This window comes from Argiope bruennichi, chromosome 8, assembly GCF_947563725.1.
Source record: "Argiope bruennichi chromosome 8, qqArgBrue1.1, whole genome shotgun sequence".
Taxonomy (NCBI): Eukaryota; Metazoa; Arthropoda; class Arachnida; order Araneae; family Araneidae; genus Argiope; species Argiope bruennichi.
The window spans coordinates 115,495,640-115,508,252 of record NC_079158.1 but is presented as its reverse complement, the minus strand read 5'-3'; the positions used below and the strand labels follow the sequence as shown (position 1 = coordinate 115,508,252).

General features: G+C 28.7%; 1 protein-coding gene across 1 annotated transcript in view; it reads right to left on the bottom strand.

The window, feature by feature from the left end:
• The window catches only part of LOC129980897 (nose resistant to fluoxetine protein 6-like), a 45,923-nt gene extending 39,397 nt beyond the window's left edge, over positions 1-6,526 (bottom strand). Inside the window, exons 1-3 of the mRNA XM_056091358.1 lie at positions 5,930-6,526; positions 1,958-2,130; positions 1,734-1,854 (exon numbers count right to left, since the gene is read on the bottom strand). Coding sequence (XP_055947333.1) covers positions 1,734-1,854; positions 1,958-2,130; positions 5,930-6,260 — 625 coding nt within the window. The 5' untranslated portion in view covers positions 6,261-6,526. The remainder of the gene's footprint in view (positions 1-1,733; positions 1,855-1,957; positions 2,131-5,929) is intronic.
• Positions 6,527-12,613: the final 6,087 nt, after the last annotated feature.

The following is a 12,613-nucleotide window of genomic DNA, read 5'->3' as shown; positions in this document are numbered from 1 at the left end:
GCTGAAGGTCTTGTGCATTTAGGCTAAAAATTACCGGTCATCCACTTTTTATTGTTGTTGATATAGTTAATATATTCAGACATAATACACCGCGTGCTTGGTGGCTGACGCGCGTTAAATCTGTCGTGGTCACAAAGTCCTCCATGTCGAGAGTAATACCACTGGGGGTACTGGATCAGGGGTGATCGTTCTCTGATTCAGATCTAAATTACGATCTGTGAGTAAATGATATGTGTGAATGAAGTCCGCCCCGTAAAAAGGGTTGTGACGTGTGTGTAGCTAAGTCGTTCTCTTGGCCCTAGATGGCGCTGCTATAGAAACAAGAGGCGCTCCCCCTCAGGCTAAAATCGGCTGTCTTCGAACAGCGGGCTTGTCCATGGCAAGTGCCATAAGAAACAACAACAGACATAATACCCATAATAATTCACTCAAATGAAAAAATAGAGAATGTGATAAAATTTAAAAAGTAAATTTTCACTTTGGAGCCGATAAAAGCTTATATTTAGAAATATTTTCTAACCTAGATCGAATGGATGGAGGGAAATGTTATCTCCCGCAGGAAACGTTCAGGTTTTATTAAATGTTTATTTTCAGAATCCTGATCGTTTCTGCAACTTAAAATAACGAAGAAAAGGGACGAGTTGAAGTATTTTGGTCTTCTTTTTGAAACCATCTAAAACCAAAACATAGTACACAATAAGAATCTTAGTAACAAGAGCACATATCAAATTTCATTTATCTAAATAGCTGCGTTTTTAAGTTATCATATGTACATGCATGCCAATGAACAGAACAACCAATGGTCAACGCCTTGACGGATTTCGTTTAAAAACTGAAACGAATCAACACTATTGCTAACCCGATACTAAAACTTTGAGTGTAACTCAGCGATCTGACTCTCCAACCCGCCACGAAGCCACACGGATTTAACCATAAAACTGAATGACCGGACCGCCGCAACAGCAACACTGGCGGGAACTATGGTTGAGCCCTAAGGGCCATCACCGGCCACGGTACAACCCTCCCCGAAGGAAGTACGTCACGTCATCGATGGGAGGAGTCAGATCCCCCACCTATTTGTGTACCTTCCAGGGTGGCGAGATCCAACCACCATGCCGGAAGCATCTCATCCTCATTTCGAGGTGCCCACCCGGGGATTAAACTTTGAGTGTAAATCAACACACAACACTCGATGCTAAAACTTTGAGTGTAAAGCAACACACACAACACTCGATGCTAAAACGTTGTCCAAAATGTTATCAATCCAGTTCTTCATGTTTTATAATCATCGTGTTCAAATCTGTACAAATTTCCGGATAGTGAATTTAGATCAGAAATTGACAGAAATTTATAAATTTGGAATAAACATCACATGCTAAATTGCTGTAAGCATTTTTGAGTAATCGCTTTCGTGGAAAAACATAAACTGGGATTCAACATGATATCAAATTTTTGGATTTGGAGATTCGTCAAAATCCAGGATTTAGAACTTTTAGTTGTGTGTGTGTCGATTGAAATACTTTTTCTTTGTATACATCATATATGAGAAGGCATAAACCGTTTGAAAATGAACTTTATTAAGACTAAATTTTGAAATTGCCAGTAAAGTTGAAGGGAATCATACAAGTGAGATTCGGTTGCAAACTATTAATTGTCGCATTTGGATTGCCAGTCAGACAAACACACTACTGCAGATAATAGCAATGTATAAAAAGACTAAATCTTGCACTTGCCTGTCAGATTGTACGGAATTATACCGGTGAGAATGGATTCTAAACCATTGAACAGGCCATTAATTGTCCGATTCGGATTGCAAGAGTCAGGCAAACACACTGCTGTAGATAATGGCAAGGCCTGAAAAAGACATTATTTGTTTCATAAGAAATGTAGGACGGTTATGAATTTAATGTAATGCATGAAACTAATAAACAAGAGGTTTCGATTGATGTCAACATACCGTTTTACCCAGTTTCAGGGGAATTTCCAGGGCGCAATATTTTCCATGGAAATCTCCAAGCCCCGTTTTTCCTTTGGGAGGCGCGTAAACCTTGAGACATTCGTCGTATTCTCCAAGCCATTTAAAGTTTCCGAGAAGGATTCCGCTTTCTGGTTTTCCATACGAATCCACCACTTGTTGATGAAAGGAAACAGAGATATATAAATTTCTATTTTCATTACTGAAAAGACATGTTTTGGAAAAAAAAGTTAGAAACATTTTCCATTAAATATTGCACTATTACTGTCTGAAATGTTGTTCACCGGATTACTGCAACGGAGTTATTTTATGTCGAATATTAAACTTTTAGTCGAACAATACAAAACTTTTTTGAAGAGAGCTTCAATACAGACAATTTTTTGTTGAATAATAAACTTTTTATTATAATCATCAGAATTATAATGTTAGAGCAGATTATTCTAGATCAAATATTAACCTTTTTTATTAACAATAGAAAATATTCTAAGAAAAGAGAACAAGTATCATTAAAATATATTATTCTGTGTTGAAATTAAGTTTTTTATTCAATAGCGGAAAGTATTTTTAAACTAACCACATAATATTAACATAGATTATTCTGAACTAAATATTGAGTTTCCTGTCAAAGAACAGATAGAAAATTTTAAAACTTATGTGTGTGCGTGTGTGTTTAATGATTTAGTTTAATCTAAATTAAATCATAATTAATTTTCTAGTAATCATACAAAAATATTCAACAAAATAAAATTAGGATGTATATATATATATATATATATATATATATATATATATATATATATATATATATATATATATATATATATATATATATATATATATCAACTCAATAGATGGCGCTGGGAGCTTACAATTTCTTACCTAATTTACCGTTAGTGTATTTTAAAAAGCGAGAATCACAATCGATAGCTTAAAATTTCCTTGACTGCTGATGGTAAGTACTTGCCTTTTCGTTTTCCCGTTTGTGCTATTTTATGATATTTTTGTCTATATTGTTATTTTTGTTATTGTATTTTTACTTTGTGGTGGTTATTTTCTTCTAATTTGTTGTTTTGTATTTTCCTTTCTGTTAAAATGGTATATCTCTTGTGCCTAATTTCAGGGGATTTTCGGGTCACGAGGAATCATTATTAGACCTTTGTCTGTATTTCCTCACAGAAAAAAATCCCTTTCTTTGAATCCCTGCCTGAGGGTGACCCTTGAAAAAGTCTTCAGGCCGGATTCTTTTTTATTTGGTTTATTTGATTTTCCTATTAACTTGATTTTAATACTTTTGTATATATATATATATATATATATATATATATATATATATATATATATATATATAATGTGTGTGTGTGTGTGTTGTGGTGTAATTATATTTTCAATCTAATTTAAATATTAATTAATTTCCAAATTTTTATCTTAAATTAACAAATGTTACTTTTTTTTAAAGTGTTCCCTTATTCCTTGATCAAATCCCCACTTCATGGATTATTTCTCACGCGCACTCTAGAAAACTGATGGCTATTGCAATTTCTCACGTTCCGAGAGAAGGGTGAAAATCTTTAACGCCTACGGCATTCTTTTAACCCTTTAAAGGGCCCTTTTTTTCTAGTCATATTATGTTAAAATATTTTTAGCCTTGAAATTAGAATAAAAAAAGGGATTCATTTAGCTTATTAGATAAATTTAATTTGATTAATTAATTAATTTGGTTAATTAATAATTAAGTAACAAATCAAGACACATCATTTTGTCTGAGATAAAGAACTGAAGCATCTAAGTTTCTGACTTATTAAAAAAATGTGTCAGAACTTATGCCAACCTACAAAATTTCCAACAAAAATTGATAAATTTGGTGGGAAGCATACTTCCCACGGCCCTAGAAAAGGTTAAAGATACATGACTCCCTTTCCTTTAGTCAACACATGTCAAAGAAATCAGTATCAGAATCTCGTAGTAAAGTTATTGAAGGGAAAAAATTTCTGTCTCTTTTGCTCTTGTGTTGCTATGTGAATATACGTGTCTTATCGCTCTTCCCCGTGTACAAAATATACCCCCCGTGTAAAATAAATTAAATTCATTCAAAAAGTTTTCCTCTTTTCGGCCATGCATCTGTAAAATAATGTTTTTATATATACATATTTCAAATATTTAATGAATTTTGAGTCCCAAAGATTATTTTCGTTATTAATTGAGTCGTTTATTTTTAAAATGGGGCAAGTCCATTTTTTGTTATTGCGAGATATTTAAAGGTTTGCATTTCAATAAATTTAAAAATATTGGTTAGTGTTAATAAATATATATTTTTTTTGTATTTTGTGGTACCAGATAATAATGTGAGTTTATAATCCAATAGTATTTACAGTGCTGACTAAAAAAAATAAGAGTTTTATTATAATTAAATGGACTTGCCTCACTTTCAAAATTAATAAATTATTATAAACTTTCATTTAATTGGGAAATATTTCAGTTGCATCAGCCGTTTTTTTAATAATGAAAACAAAATACTATTCAAAAATGTATAATTGTTTATTCATTTGATAAAAAGTGAATCAAAACAAAGAATATTCTTGTAGAAAATATAATAAAAAAACCAATTCAGTTTTATTAAGAATTTCAATGAAATTATACATTTTTAGTTTATACGTAGGTATAATTAAATTGAATTTTATTCAGGATTTAACATTTTAAAATGTTCATGATGAATAGGATGTATATATTATACTAAATCCATCATGTCCTCGCATATTTCAGATGTAATAGATCTCCATTTTTTCATACAAAAAAAAGATAATTTTATATTTCTGAAATTACATGGTCTTCCTCGTTGTGGTGGCAAATCAATCATTTTAAATTCAGCATCTCCTTCTATGGAAGTTTTGTTGAATATTTTGTATGGTGCATCCCTTGTAAATCTGATCCTGCGTATAGTTAAACAATTCTCCATCTATATTTTTATTTCTTTTTAAAACCGCTTTCTCCTGAAGTTGGGTTGAAAATAAATATCCGCGTTTAATTTCATGAACTAACATTTATTATGTTTTTGACAATTTCGTATTACTTTACAGTAATCATGGGTAATATACAAGGAACTGGTTTTCCGGATTGCCAGATCTACCACTCCAAAATCACGATCCTTATGTAAAATTGACTGTCCTGGCAACAAAAATTTGTGATCAATGATATTTATTTCCTTGTCACTGGACTGAATAATCGGTGTTGGAAGTAAACGTATTGTTATCGAAACACAAAATTAAGATATACTTTTTGTTATTTATGAAATACTGTACAACCACCGATTTTCATTATCAAAGATAGATAGATAGAAACACCCTAGATTTCAGACATGATATCAGACGGGCACATTTGCTTCACCATACAGCAACAGAAGCTAAATTTTGCCGTAAAAGGTCAAAAATAATTTCAATCTAAGATGGACTTGCACCACTTTCAAAATAAACAGATTTTCAATACTGTTAACAGCTAAAATTTCCATCTCCAAAATTCTAGTATCTGATTTTTTTTTACTTTAAATTGTTTAAGCATAAAAAAATGATAACAAGTTTTATCTACAACTACAATTATCTCCATTTTTTTCAAAAATGGACTTGCCCCACTTTCAAAATAAATGGCTCGTTTAATCAAATTAAAAATGATATAATTAACGATTTAATAGCTGCACATCCACGCAGTTAAACGACAATATTTTTTAAAGAATTAATTTTAGAAAATTTTATGTAAATGTATGAAATAATTCAACATGTGCAAACATGCACATAAAACACACAAGTAGCAGCACACATGTGTTTGTGAGAGGATACTAACAATTTTTCCTATTATCAACGTACATGTAATATGAGTGGCTATTGTTAAAATTAAAAAAGAACACACACACACACACAAATTTTGTTCATTTAAAAAAATTAATACAAAATGCTTCCTACTTACTTTTCATTGCCCAATTAGACGGTGGCCAAAGGCTTTGAAAAGCATATTGTATATCCTGAACACACTTGTCTGATGCAGTTTGAGACAGCATTTCAAGTAAAATTGGTTGAATGGCATTCGGCAGAAAATCCTGGAATGCATTTAAAATTTTTTTATCTTCTTCAGAAATTAATTTCAAACTTTTAGACAAATTAATATTCTCTGCAGATTTCTTAATTGATTTGAAGACATCGTAATTAATCGAGTTGGCTTCATCCACATTTTTGCAGTGCACGGTAAACGCATATATATTCAGTACTAGTAAAATAATTTTGTTAATATTCCAATTCATTTTTACGCCTTCTTAAGGATACATCCGAACAGCTTCTTGGCGCACAGAGCAATGTGTTCTATCAATTATACAAATATATTAAGTGCGTTTTTTATTTATCAACATATTACAAAAGATGGAAATAAGGATAAGATACAGTTGAAAACAATGAATGGTTCGATTATCGTTAGTTTTCATTCATTGCCATAAATGTAGAATTAATTTATTCCAAATATGACTCTCCATTCCATGTGACTCACGAAATAATCACCACCGCCTGCGAACATTCTTTTGTTGCCGCAAGTTTTGTAAAAATACAATTGCAAAAAAAATAATTAATAAAAAAATGATGAATTTGATAACAGGAGCATTACGAACAGATAACATCATAGTGCGAAACTGTTATCTACTTCATTGTTGCACAATTTGGACGAAATTCACTAGCATTGACTCAGAGCGTTGTGTAGCTGAAACGCAACGGAAGGCCGTCCCAGTATTGTTTATTATTACTTTTTAGAAAAAATAAACGAAAAAAAATCGTAAGATGCTACTTTAAATCAAAGCAATATTAGTTTAATCCTTTTCCTCATAATTATAATTCATATTTCAAATTAATAAAAGTAACGACACAGCAATGTCAAGAATAATTTAAAAACATTGTAATTACAAACCTGAAAATGTATATTGTTTTGAGTCTGAATACCATAATATTTTCTATTTAATTACCCATGTCTTGCTTTTATTTTGCAATGGGTAAATTATATAATTCTATGAAATTGCTTAATTTTACTATACTTTGTTTAAAATTATTTTGTAATCATGCTTTAGTATTTTCATGGTTAATATTTTGGACTAAAATATCTATTAAAGATTTATTGAAAGTGAAATTTCAAATATAGTCAAGATAACAGTAGTTTCGCAGCTTATATTTTATTTTTTCATGGTTTCAACACTTATATAAAAATAAAAGAATTTTTTGAACACGTTAAACATATTCAACACGATACAGCAATGTCAAGAATAATTTAAAAACATTATAATTACAAACCTGAAAATGTATATTGTTTTGAGTCTGAATACCATAATATTTTCTATTTAATTACCCATGTCTTGCTTTTATTTTGCAATGGGTAAATTATATAATTCTACGAAATTACTTAATTTTACTATACTTTGTTTAAAATTATTTTGTAATCATGCTTTAGTATTTTCATGGTTAATATTTTGGACTAAAATATCTATTAAAGATTTATTAAAAGTGAAATTTCAAATATAGTCAAGATAAGCGTTGTTTCGCAGCTTATATTTTATTTTTTCATGATTTCAACACTTATATAAAAATAAAAGAATTTTTTGAATACGTTAAACATATTTTATCAAAAAAAAAAAAAAAACTTATTGTGAAGTGGTCATCTGCTTATCTTTCCTATCACATGCCATTCTGTCTTTCCCTTCCACCTTTCCCAAGGTCAAAGTATATGATATACTTTACCCATTAATTATCAATTTTTTTGACAAACATTTTCCTGGATACATTACATATATGCACAAGAAGTTGTGCAACAATATAATTATATTTAAATTATATATATATTTATTATTTATTTCATTTATTATACTTATATTTATTAGAAATATTCATATTTTTGAAATGGTATCTATATAAAATGATCAATAAAATCATTTCAATAAAAAAAAGACAGAATAGGTAGCAGATCGCTACTACAACTTATAAATTACATACTTAAGTAAGACATTTTATTATAATACTTGCCACCGGTTCGCCAGCATTAATTATTGCTAAATTGTTCAATTAATATTTTATGTAACTTGGAATCATAATAGATTCACTTATACTACTATGTAGGTCTTAAGCCTTTCTGTTCATTGTACCCTCTCTCTCTAATTTTCTGTCGGCGCCCGTCAAATTCAATTTTAAATTAAAGTGGAACTGATGAAACTGCAATTGATAGCGATACATTTTTACTGAAACCAAACATATCCTTTAAATAAAATATAAAAAGTGAAAGTAGAGTTGTTCGGCATTGAAGTCTTAAGTATTTTACTATGATTTTCATAATTTTTAATATCTCTAAGAATTATTCAATAAAACTTTCATAGATTCTTCTTAAAATTCAGTTTTTAACTTTAATTTTAAAAGCATATAAATGCTGTAAATAATAATATTTTATTTTTTCCTGTTTATAAATATACTTCAAAAAATTGTGAAGTTTAAATTTTAGACAGTCCCTTGGTCTTATAGATTCATATTCTGCAAAGTATTCTTGACACTCCAACTTCTAAATAAATTAATAAATAAACATTTCTATCTTCTGCAATCAAATATCACTGATGTATTTTGAATATTTCAATATTAGAACAATCAACACTTTCATAATCTAAGCCAATCACTCTTGAAAAAAACGTGAGATGATTGGCATCTTTGAGACGGTCAATAAAGTGATCTAAAATCGCCAATTTTTATAGAATAGTGATATTGAAATGTTCATAAATCGGTCAGCATTAATGATTGATTCAGTTGATTCGAATACATTTTTTTTATTTAAGATATTAACGTCTGAAGAATAGGATTTACAACATTTCAATTAAATATGATTCACAGGGCAGATGATAAAAATAAAAATTTAAAAGTCGTAATTCATCAGCATTTATTGACTCAATTTATGTCGAGTATAATTATTTATTTCACTTCGATCATTTGTTAGAAGATGTATATTTATTATTAAAGGTTTACAAATTAGCTGTTAGGCTTCGATTGGAGTAGATATCTTGAAGATATTAAACCACGTTTGCCTTAAATAAAACTGTTTAACTGAATTATCAGTATTGGTATTGAAAAAGATCACAGAAAACGTTTTCTTGCATTTACTTTTTAAAAAACATCATAATTCATATTTCATTTCATACACACACGTGCTCTAAATTACATTTTCCAAGATTTAATTCTCATTAACAGTTAACTTATTTTTGAATTTGAGCTTTTATCAATGTGATGGCAACACGTTAATAAAAGCTGATTTTTTTCCATACACGCGAAACGTGCTCGTGCAAATTAAATTATTTTTTTATGGGAAATAAATTGTTGAAAAATTTATTTATTTCAAAATTCATTAAAAATAGAAATTTAATTTGTTGGTCAAAATATTAGCATCATTAAAAATGTAGTTTTTTGGACTTCAATTTGATGTAAAAATCATTTTGTGCGATAATATTTTCGGAAGTTATCGCGAAAAAACGCCAAAACTTTTCTTAATTTTTATTTAATTAAAATCCTAATTAAAAATTCAAAACAAATGCTGCGAGGTTCACATTCCTAACCTCCAAGGTATACATGTGCCAAATTTGATAGCTGTAGGTCAAACGGTCTGGCCTGTAGAGCACCAACACACACATTAAGCATTATTATAAGTAAAGGTAAAAACCAAACCAAATGTAATGCTTCAAATATGACAATTCTGTTCCGTTCAACTAACAGACGAATTTCAAGTATTGTTATAAAGAAAGGAAGAACAGAACACATACTTTCTGCTACACACAATATTTACTGATTTATATAGAGTCAAATTAAACTGTCATGTGTATCAAATATATTTTTTGACGCCGAGTCGTGCATGTAGAATTCCAAAATCCCCAAATAGAGATCGTTTCAACTAACGGGTTAATTATAATTGAATCATTGGCAGAAAACAATTCTTGCCTGAGCTTGAAAAGCTTTGTACTTTCTCATATATGAAGCATCGGGAAAGTATTGTAATTGTCGAAAAATGCGAACTCAAGATATTTTTCGAATCTCCTAATTTTGATTTCTCTCAGTTTGGAAAACACATTTTTTTGCATTATGTCTGCCTGTATATCAGTCGGTGTATGACAAAGATAACTCCAAAACGTTTTGAGCTAGACGGGTGAAATTTGGTAAATGGTCTTTACACCGCATTTGTAGATTTCAATCATATTTTAAGCAAAATCTATTCAGAGAAAGTCTATTTGTCTGGTTCTTCTACCAGAATTTATCCTTATGATATCAGTACATAGCGTCAGATAGAGACTCACAACAATCTAGATCATTCTAGAATCATTGTTTAAATATTGTATTGTCTCGCATAATTATTTCTTATTGATGTTAATAACATTGGAAACTGCATAAACACTATATGAGAGAAACGGCCATAGTCTCACATAGGTTTAAGTTATATGTTGATAATTTTTGTTTTCCAAAATAAAATGTTAACAGCATTTCAAAACATAGTAATTTGTTTCTTTGGATATATTAAACTTAACATGTTATTCATAAAATTATTACTATGTTTTTATTTCTATTTCCGTTTGTATATGATACATTTTGTCTCATTTGCATTTTTTGTATAATTCATTTAAACTAAAATAGTCTTTAATAGATAGATCTAGAATTGAAAATAATGTTTTTAAGTGTTAAATAATGATTAAAATTGTTTTAAATATTAAATACTCATCACTAAGCAGTGGTTTTTTCACAGGTAATTATAATTAAATAAATATTTATACAATTTAAACAAGAATTTCATTTATCGAAGAATAACACAACGAATATAAATACGGAACGTATATAAATGAAATCCATTATCTGTGTTCCTACTTTAGATCAAATACAACATGATCTGTTAGTCACGCATAGTCTACTATTCCAATTCAAATGAGTTTATTGCGTTACCAATCAGTAAGCAACTTTTTTTTCTCAAATATTGTTGCAGTAACTTATAATTTTAACTTTTTGTCTGAAACTAAAGAATAAAACAAATAATTTATCATAACATAAAGCAAAAACATAAACATAAAAAACTAACATTTCTGCTTAGTTCCTAAATTCAATCTTTAGAGAGGTACGCTGTTTTTTTTATATTTGCATAATTCTCGTTTTAATGCTAATTTACGTCTTTTCACAACTATTTTCACTAAATTTTGATAAAGCCTTCTGCAGAAACACCTCATAAATTAAAATACTAAAGATATTTTTTGTTCAAATTATTTTAATTCTTCCCAATCCGGAAAAAATCGAAAATTTTATTTTATTAACCAGCTGATCCTCGATATTTACAAATTGGAAATACAACTTATTTCTTAATTTTTGAACAAATTAATATATATCTCAAATGACACGCAAGAATTTTGCACAAATCATTTGATAAATCTCCAAGATAAAAGATTTTGCTAATAACATTTTAGGTTTAAAAAAACATATTTCTTCTAATTTTTTTTTTTAATTTTTTTGACCTTCAGTTGATAAATATCTGTTTCATAGGTGTTTTTTCAATCTATTTTCATACAAAGATAAGCATAAATATAAATATTTCATAAAATATTTTTTATAGAAAAAATCATTTAATCATAGTCATATATATTAAATATTTTCCCATGTCCATTATACATACATACATACATATACATATGTAAACATTATTTTGGAGATGCGTGACCGTTAAGAAGGAACTTTAACTTTGAATTATTTTACCATGGTAGTCATAATTTGTAAGCGAAACAATGACTAAACTGAGGATTATTTATATCTTGCTATAAGAGCAAAGTGGCAAAAAATTTTCCCTTCCGTGATTTTACTATAATATTCTGATTGGAATTTCTTTGCCACTTGTCGATTTAGGCAAGGGAATCTTAGGTATCTTTAAAAAGTATGTGTAAATGCTAGGAATTTTTATCCCTTTGTTCCTGGTGTGAGAACTATGAAGTCAGCAATTTTACTATGCGCGCGTTGGAAATTAGATCAGGAAATAAGAGATCATTTTAGGATGAAATCAACATGGACTAATTGAAGATAAAAGAAATTTAATTAGGTTTGAAATTAAAAGATAACATTACATATATGTATATATATTTCTTACATCATTAAATGATATTTTCCTGCTTGGGACTTAAGAATACTTTATTTACAAAGTAATATTGTTTGGAATACGAATAATTAGTATTGGTCCATGCCTACCTTTTTGTACTTATCAAAATTGACTTTTTATGATGATTTTGTGTTTTTAATACTATGAGTAACAATCAGTGTCGTGAATAAAATAATAACAAAGTAAACTCAACAAATTTATTTTAAAATAATTTATACAAAAAATGAAATAAAAAGCATTCACAAGTACAATATGACAAATAATAAATAAACAAAAAGCAAATTTTTACAAAGTAATATCCGATGAAATAACAATGATTTAAAAAAATAATTTAAGCATTTTTTTTCATTTCATTTTTTATTTGTTTTATTATTATACAAAATTCAACGAATTTTTATAAAATATTAAATGATTATATATAGTCAATACATATGTTTTCGCTTTTATTATGTCACCGTTAAAATAATAAATCCA